This window comes from Corvus kubaryi, unplaced genomic scaffold (assembly GCF_017639235.1).
Source record: "Corvus kubaryi isolate FWS band 111438036 unplaced genomic scaffold, C.kubaryi_AGA036_p1.0 37396, whole genome shotgun sequence".
Classification (NCBI taxonomy): Eukaryota; Metazoa; Chordata; class Aves; order Passeriformes; family Corvidae; genus Corvus; species Corvus kubaryi.
Genome location: NW_024581135.1, coordinates 3493810 through 3508809, shown reverse-complemented (window position 1 = coordinate 3508809; position 15000 = coordinate 3493810). Strand labels below are relative to the sequence as shown.

Below are 15000 nucleotides of genomic sequence, written 5' to 3'. Positions count from 1 at the left end.
CTCAACTAAATGAATGGTTGCCGAATTATGAAACATGTTATCCACTTTTTCTGTCACCAATGACTGTAAACGTGGCACTTATAATAATTGGAGGGAGCGGAAACGCAGTGCCAACAATTTATTAAAAAAAAAAAAAACAAACCTGCAAAACCCCTCCCACCTAGGTTTTCAATAAAGTGTGTGCAACAGGTTTTATTGGTGCTTGTTAGCAATGACCTGCATATGTCATTTGTATGAGCATGGCCCTATCAGATCCATGGTGATGAGACACATTTCACCACGTTGCCCCTTCTATAGACTCTATTTATACACGAGGATGAATGAATTGACAAGACAAGAGGTGCGGCATATAGATTTGATATACTGGCATAAATTTAGGATGATCTACATTATTCATAAGTACTGAAGCCACAAATGAGATATGTAACAACATCCAAAATGAGTGTCAATAGAATCTGTTCCTGCAGCGCACCATCGTATATTCCTATCTGTCACATATTCCTTAGAAATTTCTCCTTCTAAGAAATCTGGTGTGCTCAGTCTGGAAAGCAACGTTGCCTTGGGATCTGTGATAAGGCTTGCCTGGAAGAACAGGCTTTCAGAAAACTGTCTAAAAAGGAAGTGGACAGAAAACACGAAGAGTTTCCTGCTACTGAATTATTACCACTTTTTCCAACCCAGCTGTGTCTCAGTTGGGGACCCAAAAGTTATTTGGATCAGATCAACTTCTTGGTGTCTTAAAAATGGCAAAATCAAAACTAAACCAACTGATGTATCACCAGTCCAGCAGGCAACAGATATGACAGAACTGACAAATAAACTAATCCCCAGTCCATTTTTACAGACTGATGAGGCCAAGGGATAAAAGCCTACACTTTGGAAAACACACAAGAGCTGAAACATCGGATATTTTGACACTCACTCGTCATTAATGTACATTTTCAAAAGGTTTAATTTATTACAAGTGCACCCAGTACAGGATTTGATTATTCTCTTTATTGCCATAATATCTCAGGCACAAAGCTCTGTGCCTGAATAAAATCTATTTATTTTCCAGACAGGTGAAACTGTTCACTGAGTTGTGGTTCTGCAGAAGCCAAGAAATGGAAGGACCGTCCAAAAGAGTGGTATAAAAATATTAAAGATTAATGACCACTTTCATGCCAGATACAAACCAGAAGCTCTCCACAGCAGTCCTTAACCTCACGTTTGAGAGGGAACTAAGTGTTTTCACCTGCTAAAATCTCAGTCTGGATTTCAGATGAGTGACCTTGACCTGAAAGATTTTGTTTTCTATCCGAACCATCCAATCACTCACACCTATCTATTTAAATAAATACAGAAGTATTACTGAACCTCAAGTCATAAATAAGGTCTTGCTCTGCCAAGCAAAATAAAAAATGCTTACTATCTTTAATAACTTTAATTTCACAATGTATCAATATTATTTAGTTTCACAACTAGGAAGATTTTAAGCACATTCTTGCCACTAAGATAAAAAAATACATAAATGAAAACTACTTCTGTAAATATCTACTTTATGGTATCTTTTTGTAAAGAAAAAAAGGAAAGGTACCTGGAATTTCACTGAAAGTCTCTCCAAGGACGGACACATAGAAAGGCAGGTCTTGCTCTTTCAGCTTCATCAGGACTTTAAAGAAAGTTTCAGGATCTTTGTCATGTTCCCTTAAAACAAACAGAACTTATCTCAGCATCATTTACATTTGCTTGTGAAATTGTGGGAGTTTTTTTATTTATCAGAATGGTATGGCTCATAAATTGTGTTTCTGGGGACTAAATGTATTCAAATAATTTCTCTCTTTGCTTATGGCTAAACATTTTCCTCGACACAGCACTTGGGATCAAAACTCAGTTTCATCAGATTCTTCTCTCTTTCTTCCCTGTCTTCAAACAATGTGTTTACTCTTCAAATTATCAACTCTGAAAGTGAGAAGGACTGAGCACCCACCTGAAGGCAAAATCCTGTTAAAAAATGGGTAGGAAATAAAGATTTTGGGGTGGTTTTTTTCCCTGTCCAAAAAATATGTATATGATTTCCATTACAGTTAATCTTTTTTTTTTTTTTAGGAGAAACAGGTTAATAAAAAACTTATCCTAAACCTACAGAATTTCTCAAACTGGAATTTTACGAATCCAAGCTATACTCACGAAAAGCTTCCAAACCATTCAGTGCTTCAGGTAAAGAAAAGAACAAACTCCCACAAGGCATTTTGTACCTTTAGAGTTTTAAGGAGTTAACTGAAAATTAAGACAGAATATAAGAAACTTGTACTTATTTATAATTTCAGGTGAAGATAACACTAAAGGTTTGTATGGGTATGAGGTATGACACTCACTGACATGAAATGCAAGTTAGGCTATCTAAAAATAAACTAAACCCCCAATTTTGAAAAGGTATCACAAATGATCTAAAAGTCCCAAATTCCTTAAGTTTTATTAAAAATTGAATAATTTCCCCACTCTAAGGTGGATATTGTATCTTGCATTTAATTACTCTGCTTTAAATTATTGTATTCTAACAGATGTGCACCATATGCCTTTAAAATATTTTGGTTTTATTTATTATTTAGAAAATTCCACCATTTTCCTTCCTGTATTAAGGGAAAAATCTATATCTCAGCTGTCCTGGTGTCTTTCTTCACAGAGTAATTTTGTAGAATGAAATCTGTACGTCTCTCACACAACTATATGAAAGATTAAAAATTATATCATTCAGGAAATCTGAAGCCAAATGACATCTGCAGCTCTACATGTGTTAATTTCTCATTCAGTCAATATTTTTGGTTTAGGGAATTAAAATAAATTAATCTTATAATTAATGTGACTTCCCTAGGCTAAGAAACCTCCAAGAATGAGTCTTCAGAATTCGTTGCATTTTCTTAAAATAAAGCCAGACAAGAATCACTTTAAGAAGTCCTCCATCCTCCCAATTTGTTTTGTTCCCAATAATAAGGAGGAATGCAACTGCATAAGCCTCGTAACTTGTTTCACATCTGTGAACCAGGAGTTTCCACGGCGATTCCAGTAACCGAAGTGGATGCGAGCACTGGTTTGCAGAGTGGATCCCAGATCCCAGATCTTTGCCTATTAGTTTGCTGCATCCTCACACTTAAAAGAGCCACCTGTTTCTGGTAGGTAACTTCTGTGCAGAAACTTTTGCCAGTATTTAGTTCCCTCCAAATGCCCAGCTCAAAGAGCCAACATGGGATTGCACGGATTCGGATTTGGCTGGAAGAGAACATCCCCATTATGAATGCTCGCAAGGAAAACTGCTACAATGCTGGGAGTTGGTGTAATTCACGACAGAATTTCCCCTGAGCCTCAGTTTCCCCTGGACAGGCTTTTGTGGGTGCTTTGTAAGTGATGCCACGAGCCCACCCTGGCTCAGCTCATCCCGACGGACCGGCGCATCCCCGCGCGCGGAGCCGGCAGACTCGACAGCCACGACGCTGACAGGGATCTTTCCAAGCTCTTCACAGCCCCGCTATCAGCTTCACAGTCACAAAAAGTCCTTCCAGCAAAGGATATGCTTTCCCTCTCGCTTTCCAGAAGAGACCAGGGGTCCCAGAGGCAGCCAAAAGTGGAGGATGCTGTTGGAGCCACATTGTCAAGGAGCTGGCAGGAGAACACGGAGCCTTACAGCTCGGCAAAGCCACATAAGCTGCACATATTTAGGAAAACTGATAGGAATTGGAAGTTGCAGCTTTGTTTAATAGGTGGGGAAGAACAGAAGGAAAATTTGGCACCCAGAAGGAATGCTGAAAGGGGAAACGTTTCCTCTGCACTGGAGCCTCTCTCGCGGGTTTTCTGCTGTAGGTGAACCTCCTTCCATCCTCCCGTATAAAATGTTTCCCTTTTAGGTGATACTCCCAGATTTTAATGACATGTTTTGTGAACCTTGTAGCTTTTCTATTTGGGAGCTCATCTTAATTGATTTTTTCAGTTCCTGTGACTTCTCCACACCACAGCCATTTTATTTTCAGTTAAGACCTCCAGAAACCTTCTGGCCCATGCACCTAGAGACTGCAGTGTATTATTATTCTTGCAGGATACTAAAGGTATTAGCTGCTCCTGGTAGAAAGAAATAAATAGTAAAAGACCACCCCTTTGCTGCACCAAAAAGGAGAGAGCTCTGTTTCTTGGCTGACATGGAGAAAATCATATACAATCCAGTCTGCCTTACTCAGCAACAACTGCTAAACACACCAGATTGCCATAGCAGTGATCGTGGAAAAAGATGAACACAATATGGAATGTCTGTTCTGTAAAGATCTGCTCAAAATGATGTGCACTTTTGGCTGCATCTGTTGCATTTTTGAGCTTTATTAAACAGTATTAATTATATACACTCCATGTCCTGAAGAAGAACTGCAAAACAGTATAAAAGCCTGATATTAAAATGCAAACTTTTCTTTTAAGATATTATGTTTGGGGAAAAATCAAGCTAATGTGACTCCAGGGTCTGGCTTTGTTGTTTAGTTGAGATATTTGAAATGCTTTTGTATTTTCACTTGATTTGATATGCATCTGGTAAAGGAAAAGTAAGAACTGGGCATGATATGAAGATGCTCTCAATTTCATCCTAAGAACATGAAAACATCAGAATGACCAAACTCCAGCTGTAATGCCACAAAACAGGCACAGACACCATACCTACACTCAGATTCGAGAGCTCTGCCTTGGAGACATTCAATCTCCATATTCAAATATTACACAGCTGCATTTTTTTACCAAGGATTTTTTTATTATTGAGTCTAACCCACATTTTTAGACAGACATCTGAAGTCTCTCTTAAGAATTGGCTGAGGTTTAGTGACCTAGGTAGGGGGATGCGGCCCAGGGTACATCCTGATTTAGCGACTTCCCTTTGTAACCTGATATAAAACCTTGAGGAATGCCCCTGACTGGGAAATGGGAGCGTGGTGGGAGCAGCAGCACCACTGCTGAACCTCCATTATCTCTGCCTTAGATTTCCTGCTCATAAAATGGGTGTGACGATATTATTTTTTCACCACAGAAGGATGCTGTCAGGATTAACTGATGGCTTGACATCCCACTTTCAGCCTAAATGATTTCAAAAAGCAACTTCATAGGACTACGATGATGCTCCTCCATACAATCAATGGCAACATTCTCCAAAACACCCTCCTGCTCTTCAGGGGTTTTGGGAATTCAGCCTGAGCCCTCAAGCCTTACCCATTCCTGGGACTGGAGGCAGAGGATTTGGAGACCACCTAAACAGGAGTTATTCTCACTCACATCCCTGACGAGTGATGTGAAACACATTATTAAAAAAAAAAAAAGAAATAGCAGAATTTGGCCCTTACATTATTCAATGAATATTCATCTCTTGAATTTGGGTGAAATTCAGTAGGAGACCCATATGGTCTTCTCTGACTTTAGTTTAATTTTTTAAGTATATGTAAACTTATCCTACATGGTGATAACGGCAGTTATTTAGGATTTGGAGGAAGGTACATCTAGCAATGCAATTAGAAAGTGGAAGAGTTGTGGAAAAGCAGCAGAACTTGCTCAAAGGGGGAAAATAAATGCAATCTATTAAAAAATATATTTAAAAATATATTAAAACCTGGGGTTAATGCATTTATCAGTTACAAAAAAGTGCAAAAGCAGGGGAGAAAGTCTTAATATTTGAGAAAATATTGCATAAAGGCCATGTAATGCTTGTGAAAGCCACAGCCCTGTGGTGGCATCTCTGTGAACGACAGACTCATTTAGGCTGGAAAGGACTTTGAAGACCATCAAGTCGCACCATTAAGGTGCTACACATTCTGAAAGGGTTACAAGTAAGCCGAGGTAAAAGCAATATTAAAAGGGTTGACCTTAATCTTCTTAGGACACTTAGCATGGGAGATTTCCAGTGGGAGAGAATCCCAAATTGTGAGGGCATGCAGTAATATTTCACTTTGTACAGAGCCTTAAATCCAATCACACTGGCTGCATCCCCTTCTGCCTCCTCATTCCCCAAAATCACCTGCACGTCAGATGGGCAAAGGTGGGAAATGGCACAAAATCCTCAGAAGTTGAAGCAGCACTTTATTTTATATTTTTAAAAATTTGTTAGGACACATAGCAAGAGGTAAAAGATGGATTTCTGCCTGTCTACAATGATTGCTAGAAAATAGCTGTTAAAATAGGCCACTGAAGAATCACTCTATTGATGAAGCTGGGCAGCAATCCGGGAGATCAAGGACTGGTGAGCCAAGAGACATCCTGGGAGAAAAGAAGGGGACAGGGAAAAGGCATGGAAAAGGCATGGCTGGAGCAGAGCATGGAGAACGTGTGAGGGGCTGGGCAAGTCCACGCGCAAACAATCAGTAGTTAAAAATAAAGGAAATGATGTTTCCAAGACACAGACCTTGATGTGGGTGACTGAGTTTTGGGAAAGTGAAAAAATGAGTGAGTTTGGCAGCAAACAGGACAGACACAACAGGCAAAGCAATTCAAAGGGGAGAAGAACTACAAGAAGAGAAAAAAATATAAAAAACATAAATATTTCTGGTGAAAACTAAAAAAAGTATGGCATATCCAAACCCAGGGAGGAAAAGATAAATACAGGGTAAATAGAAGACCTACACACACCCTACAGAACTAAAACCAAGGCTCCACTTCATCCAAACCTAATCTAAGGAATAATATCAGGGATTTTTTTCACTCCATTATACTATGCACTGTATTACACTTTGATATTTCACATTAAACTTTGAGCTCAGAAAAATTTGAATACAGGTTTATTATAATCAAATAATGTAAGATTATTGTTTTGTGGCTACACTTCTACTTTATTTAATGTTAAATAAAGTAGAAGAGTAGCCACAAAAGATAAACCTGGACTTCAAAACAGAGAAGTGCAGAATTCTGGTCTTTTCCTGACACTGATTTCCCACAAGACAGCTCTGCCCAGGTTTCCCCATCTGCAAGATATGGTCTTAGAGGAGTTTTCATTTACAGAAATATGGTGAGAATCACAGTCAGTAAATACTTGAGGAGAATAATATTCTTCTTAAAGTAAGAGGACTCATGTTACAAGCCTATTCAATACATCAAATGAAATACATTCTAGTAATTATTTTCACAGAGGACAGAAGACTTTCCTAAATCAAATACATTTTCTATGTTCAGATTAGGAGGGGAAAAAAAAGGAGGACAAAAAAAAATTAAAATTCTAATATCAAATTCTGGTAACAATGTTCATGATAACTGCAAAAGAGGAAATATTACTGCCAGGAAAGTGCAATTAGAAAAGAAACAGGGAAAAAAGAAGTAACTATGAAAATGCAAACATGAAGCAAAAGTTAATTGCTTTCCATTTATTAAATTTATCACAGTATTTTTCCATCTTTTTATATTTCCAGGATGAGGTTGAGGTAGACTGTAAATATGTAGTTAAATCCAGTGAGTTTTCTTTTTCAGCTGATCTGCTCTACAAAATATCTTTGCTGTAATTGTGCCGCTAAACATTGTCTGGCATCATCAGCATCAAAAGTTACCACAATATCTAATACCCCCTCAGTTCACAGAAAATGGAGTCAAGTAGAAGAAAATGTTTCTGCGTGAAGAAGGACCCTACAGAATAAATTTTAACTGGAAATTTGTAGGTCCTATAAGCAAAAAAGGGTCCTGATCCTTGCCTGTGCTTTCGGAACACCTCTGCAAGCCAAGGAATTAAAAAATGGCACTGGAGAGGCAAAAAGCAGCCAAATAGTACTGGCAAATACAGTGTTTTATTTTCTATTAGAGCCCATGACGTATTTACTGTGAGGAGTGTGTATTTTACCCTCTGATTTGTTCAAATTGCTGGCCTGAGAAAAATGGGTGGCATTTTGCTTTCGCTGGAAAAGCATTTTCTCCTATCTCCTGTTATCTACAAGAGATTCATAAAAAAGAAACAAGAAAGAACCTTGGGAGTTTATTGTTTAGATTCTTCTTCTCCCCTCACAACTCGTGAAGAAAAAACTCAAAATAAATTATTGCACGTCCCCTAACCAAAGAAACCTCAGGATCAGCATCAGTCGTGGAGCCTCCTGCTTATTTCCTAAAGGGAGATTAAGCTCTGAAGACAAAGACCAGCATTTGGTCTCAGTTACCTTGGTGTAAAAATCAATGCACTTTCATTCCAGTGCCTTTCATTTCTTTTACTCCAGCTTGGCCAGCCTGGCTGTTCCCAAGTAGAGGATTCAGACAGAAAACAAAAACCATTTTATTTCAATTTGCAACAAAACCCTGTAACTGCTATCCCAAAGAGTTTATTTAAAAAAAAAAAAAAAAAAAATTAACTTCCTTTAGTGTTCCAAAGGTAACATAAGAAAAGGTCTTTCTGTTGTTGGGATGACATAAAATATCTGAGTGACACTGACAGCCCTGCTAACCATACACAACATATCCTACTGCAATTCAACTATAAAATACTGTAAAAAAGTCATGTATGGCAAACATAAGATGGTTATGAATACAGTAATAAGTGGATAACAGTCTACTCAAGTGGTTCCTTGAAAGAACAGAAAAGGTATATAAATTTATATATAAATTACTACACAAAAACTGTTTTACTACAGATTTTCCTGGGAATGGTGACCCCACCATACAAGACCCTGTGGCCCCTCTCTGATTTCCATGATGGATCCATTGCAACTACTTAAAACTCCACCAGATGCCCTGCTTGGGTCAAAAAGTGCATCCTGGTCTTTACTGAGTAATACCCCAAGAGGAATTAGCTCAGGTGCCCGAGATAACTCATCCTTTTGGGATCTCCAAGGAAGAAGCTTCCAATCAGGAACTTTCTTGGCACCAAGGCTTGAAACTCATTATTCAACAAGATTAAAGTAACTCCAAATCTCACTGCTTTCAGAATGAGGAATCCACTCATTGCATTGAATCAGGTTTTGCACAGACAAAGCTGAGAAAAAGCAGAGATTAGAGGACACAGGGAGGGGGGGAAGAAAAGCATGAAAATATGGAAAAAAGGAGAGCAGGGAGGAGAACAAGGGAAAGAGAAGAGAGTTGAACAGTTGCAGGGCAGTAAGAAGAGGAAACTAATTAAAAAGAGCTTTGAAGAAAGAAACATAACCCTCCTATTACTGGTGAAAAAAAGGAGGAATATTAGATCACTTGCTTATGAAATACTTGATTTTTGTCTCTTGAAGGTTATTCCCATACTTTGGTCCAGGGTGCTGTGACTTACAAAGGGGGCTGGTGGCACCATCTGCTAAGTTTACCCAGGACTTTGTATTACAAAACCTCTTCTGTCCTTGCCTATGATGTTTCCCCAAACTGAGGCTTATCTTGGACTATAATCTTCTAGAAGAATCCTGTCCAAAGTTTTCCAGAACATATGAAGAACAAGATGAAAAAAAAAAAAGCACAAACACAAAACTACCTACTAAAACTGCAAACTGTATCTTGGATATGTTGCAGAAGGTTCCTTGCAGAGACAGCGAGTGAAGTGATGGAGACAAGGAACTAGAGAAGAGTGAGATGAAAATTTGCTGCACAAGACTTTGTGTGAGGAGATGCCCAGGGAACTGAGCCTGGCTAAGAGAGAAGGATGAGGTTTGAAAGGCCAAAACCGAATTAGGTGAATGGAGTAGAAAAGGGTTGCTTTGAGAGCCATAGGTGGAAAAGCCTTGAGAGCACTCCTCAACCCCATTGCTCACATGTGCTTCTGCTCAAAGACTTGGGTTTCACAACCATACAGGAGAAAAAAAAAAACAAAACAAAAACATAAAATGAATTTCCTGTCCTGAGAAAAGGGAGAACCAAGCTTACTGGAGCTGTTAGGGCAAACTGTGATGCATCTGTTCCAAACTTAAATATTCTTCAGCTGTCCAGGTGATGCACTTGTAGCCTTACATTAACTCAAAATCAGTTTTTCAACCACGGCGAAAGCATTTATTGTAACAGGCTCCAGAGGGTGGCACTAAAGTGGCCAAAGCATCTGGATAGCACAGAGGGAATCACAGCACCACAGAATCATGGAATGGTTTGGGTGGGAAGGCACTTTAGAATTCATCTTGTCCCTGCCATGGGACACAAGACCACGTTGCTTCAAGCCCTGTCCAACTGGGCTTTGAAGGAAAGTTTCTGTGTGCAGGGTTTCAGGCTATCATTTAAAATTTTAATTATATTTAAGAAAACAGGTGCATCAGAGTGTAAAACCATCCCATGCAGCTGAAAACCACTTGTGGGGCTTGTATTTTGCTTTTGTTTCAGTGAACAGTGCTCCTACAATGGATCACTACATGCAGCCCAGGTAAGTTGCTGCTTCAACCTTGACTTCACAGGAATGGAGAAAGGCTTTACACCAAACTGGCCTAAATGCAATAAGAAGCAGAATTGGGCCACAGAGCTTAAATACAGAAAAGAAAGTAGAGTGCTTAGTAGAAGTGAAAGAACCAAGTGTATTTGGAGAAGCAGTGAGTAAAAAAATAAGTATCATTTTAATACAATTTTTTTTTCAGCCTATTAAGTTCTCCAGTATCAGAATGAAGCCTGCTAAAAGTTAGTAAATAAAGGCTTTCAGGAGAGCTTTATTAAATCACTTATGACTTATCAAGTTAAAACTCCCACTCAGATATCTTAATAAAACTTTCAGAGAATATATTTAATTTTCCTGGAAATCAGAAGCCAATTACTAACTACAGGAGTTACTGTTGGCTATGCCACTGATCAGCTTCCTGTAAATAGAATATTTGCCAACAACTTGAATTAGTTCTCTAAAGTTTCGGTTTCTGAAGGTCAAATAACTATGTAACTGCTTAATAAAGAAGCAAAGAAGTACCTCTAAATATCTCCAAGCTCTGATGGGCTTATATTCTGCTCCTTAGGTGAGGTATTAGCAAAGCTTATTTATTTTCATTTCCAAGGCTTTTATTTGCTCATTCCCTTGTGGTAAAGCTGATTTCCATGATGATTCCCTTCTTAATTTTAATACCCTTTTTACTCATCATATAGACATAAGAATTTTCCATAAAATAATGAAACCCTTCCAAAGGAAATGAAGACAACTAGAAGAGGAAAGTAAACTACAGCTTACTTCTTTTTTTTTTTCCTTTCCCAATTAATTGATCCACTGTCATATGCATATATGAAAGATTTTTTTTTTTAATGAAAGGAAAATAAGGTTAATTAACATAAAACCCCTCACTCCTTGAGATGTTGAATTTTGTATTTTATCCATGCTGCCTTAAGTGCCTTGATTTCCCAGTAATGACCTAGTTCTCCTAATGAGTAACATTAACCCCTGGCTGTAGCTGTCCAGGACTTAATTGTCAACTGGAGCTGAAATAGGAGAGTTTGCCGATCAGCAGGTATGTGGTATATTAACTCATGTCATTTCAGACCCTAATAAATAAATCTGTTGCTACGGCAACAGGAACATCAGCTGTATCACTTTTTTCTTCCCCCCCCTCCCTTTTTAAAGGAAACTGCCTTTCACACTGAGCTTTTTAAAAAAGGAAATTAACTACATGTAACCATAATTAGAAGAAACATCGTTTCTCATCTCAGAAACATATCTACATTAATGAAAAAGGCATTCAAAAAGAGGGCTGCTTTCTGCTGTGACCAGGGTAACTGAAATTATTTCCCTCGACTGAGGGAATGCGATTTGAAGGATACATTTGAGTGGGAAGAGATCACAAAATATCTCAGCTTTGTATTTCTGAGATAGTTCCCCTCTCCTTTCGTACACTGCTGATGCCAACGGAGCAAACATTGTTTCGATGATCATCAGGAGCCCAGGCAATTGAAACCAGGGGAGAAAAAACACCACTCAAACCCAAACACCTTCACTGCCCTCTGTGGATCTTTCTGTAAGATTGGCAAACATGCGATTTTTTGGAAAGCTAAAAGATCAGAGAATCACAGAATCCTTTAGGCCAGAAAAGCCCCCAAAAGCCATTGAGCCCAGCCGTTCCCCCAGCACTGTCAAAGCCACCACTAACCCCTGTCCCCAAGGGCCACACCCACACAGCTTTTAAATCCCTCCAGGGATGGGGACTCCACCACTGCCCTGGGCAGCTGTGCCAGAGCTTGACAGCCCTTCGGGTGAGGATTTTTTTCCTAATACCCAACCTAAACCTCCCTGGCACAACTTGGGGCCGTTTCCTCTTGCGGTGTCTCAGTGCCTCACAGGTGAATATCACAGCCCTCACTTAGTTCCTGCCATTCTATCTCACATGAAGTGTTTGTCTTAAAATTTTCAAACCTGGAGCTTTTTGTTTAGTTTGTAAGTACAAGATGGTATTTCTGAGTCTCCAGTTACCCACATCTCAACCAGAGAGCAGGTAGGAAGGAAACTAAGATGCTCAGAAGCCCAGTTATCACTCTTGAAACACTTGAGGCTCTGCCTTTACTATAAACACAACAAAGTACTCAAAATTCTATCTGGCTTCTCAGCTGAAGAATGCAAAGGATCTTTTTTTGCCGTTATCAAAATTAGAGATGTTTTCTCCTCTGGACTATAAGCTGCCTATAGCCCTTTGAGAAAACATATTGTAAGAATGAGGAAAAAATTGATGCTGAGATTTCCACTATAGCAGAACTTTCACACCTTCAGCACATGCTGGACTTTTTTACAAGCTCTTAAAAACAGTGATCAAGGAATAATACATCTTCCACTGGAAGGGCTCAGTGCCCCAAACTCCCCTGCTGCAGGAAGACATTTCAAGATTAGACATCACTGCATGAACAGCCAGAGAATGGGCACTTCCAAACTGCCTTTCCATTTAAGGCTGAACTTCTGAGAGTATTTCATTAACTTTTTCATTTATTTGTTTGAGTCCCCATCCCTGGAGGGATTTAAAAGTCATGTGGATCTGGCACTTGGGGACATGGCTTAGTGGTGGGCTTGGCAGTGCTGGGGGAATGGCTGGACTTGATGATCCTCATGAGGTCTTTTCCAACCTAAATCACTCAGTGACTCTAAAGAAGCAGTATCTGCTCCCAAACTTAACTCCAGCTTGCATGAATGTGAAGTTAGACTGTTTTCAAGAATGCAAAAAGGAAGGGTGCCAGCCTCTACATGAATGTGTCCACATGTTCAGGGCAGAGATTCATCCACCACATGCCATCAGCATCACTGCTCCGGTGACCGTCGTTTTCGTAGGCACTACTCAAAAGTTCCCATTTTGAACTCATTATTTTACATTCTATGGGCTTTTTATCCCACCTGGTACCTTCTAGTTAGCACTGTACAAACACTTGTATTTTAAGCCTTTGTCTTCAGTCTGCCCTATTTATTCACTGCATCTACTTGTTCTCTGCAGGCTGTTCACAACATTGAGGATGCCTGTTGAGCCTAATGGCATTTCTGGGTACTCAAAGGTGATTTCTAGATGGATTTCTGTCCTGTTTTGCTGTCTTGGCACACCTGCATCTTGATGGGATAAGCTTTGGTCCAAAATATTCAACACTGTGAGGAAAATACGAGTCACTGTATTCTCAAGTGTCTCCATAGGAAATAGTTTTCAATCATGAGTTCAAACAGTGACTACAGATCTTGTATTGTGCTGCCAAGAGGAACAAGTTGCAATTCAATACTTGTTTTTAATGTATATACAAAAAATATGCTATATATTAATTATCTACTATAATTGTTCCGGTTTGGCCAAATTTAGAAATACATCCTCTGAGAGAAGGCAGGCTACAACCACCCCTCCCCCACCAGGTTCGGGAAAAATGAATTTTCCTTGGAGGAAAGTGAAAGAGATAAAAAACTATTTATTTAACAAACACACAGGAAAAGGATAATAATGCTAAATGATAAAACCTCCCGCTCTGCTGAGAGAAACCTGGGGGAAAATTCAGAGTCCTTCCGTAGATCTCTCTCTCCCCCTCCTTGGAGCTGGGATGGGGTGGTGGGCCCACCTCCAGAGCCAAGGCCTCAGTGGAAAGTCGTCCCAATGTATTCTGATGTTGAAACCATCCAGCAAAGAGAAAAGGAAAAAAACAAAGTCCCAGGAAAACAAAAGTTCAACTCTCCGGAGGAAAAGGAGCTGAGGAAAAAAACTGCCGAAAGCTGGCTGGAAAGAAAAGCAAGCAGGGTGCTTCCCTTCCCTCTTGCTCTCCTGCCACAGCTGAAAAAGAGTCCCTATCTCTGTGTGACCTTGAACAAGCTGCAAACTGCTTTGAAAAAGTTTTTCTCAGTTTTGTCCTCCCCCCTCTCAGGCTCAGTTTAGAGGCATAGAAAGGCACAAAGTTAATTTCTGGGCATAGGGCAGCGATATGCGATACACATCATAAAGTCACCCCAAGACAATAATATATATTATATATTTATAAAATAAATACAAAATACTTTTAAAAATCCCTTTCCAGGCTTCTCTCTCTTGCAGCTTGCAGAGGACTTGTGCTCAGCTCACTGATGAAGAGCTGCCCCATCACAGAAGGCACAACACTTCTTGTCCCCATCTGGGACAAGCCCTTTCCAGGCACTTCCTGCTAGTGAAGTGGACCAGAGCCTCATGTTGGGCAGCCACAAGTTGGTACAGCACAACCTGTCCTCCATGCACTCATTTCTTCATGATACTCTACATTAAAACCAGATAACTGGGCACAGGACTATCTCTGAACACACCGGTTTCCCTTAGACCAGAAATCTTTAGATAATTTTTACAATCTAGATATGGGGTTTTTTTTTTCTTCCTTCTGAATTTACTCATCATGACTTCCACCACTGTTCCTCCTGTTCCCATATCTCCTGCCCCATATCCTTCCCCACGCTCTTGTCACACACTGGTAGGTTTGTTATAAGATAATGGCCTTATCTGATCTTCCATGTGAATTGACAGCAGCTATTTGTTTGCATGTGTGTGTAAATTCTTGCAGATTCCCCATGTGATCTTTTATCACACCCATGCAATTAGGGCAAGAAGAATTGATTTCTGTCAACTTTCTCTTACCAAATCTTTAACTGCTTAGATGATACAGAACACACAGGGAAAAAGAAAAAGCATAAGG

At 39.5% G+C, this 15000-nt stretch overlaps 1 protein-coding gene across 17 annotated transcripts in view; it reads right to left on the bottom strand.

The window, feature by feature from the left end:
• GTDC1 (glycosyltransferase like domain containing 1) overlaps positions 1-15000 on the bottom strand; it is a 201022-nt gene that overhangs the window by 44238 nt on the left and 141784 nt on the right. For all 17 annotated transcript variants that reach the window (XR_006018285.1, XR_006018284.1, XM_042041577.1 and 14 more), the window contains one exon: positions 1577-1686. Coding sequence is in view for 15 of the 17 variants with exons in the window: in XM_042041577.1 (XP_041897511.1) it covers positions 1577-1686 (110 nt within the window). In the remaining 2 variants the exon portion in view is untranslated. The remainder of the gene's footprint in view (positions 1-1576; positions 1687-15000) is intronic.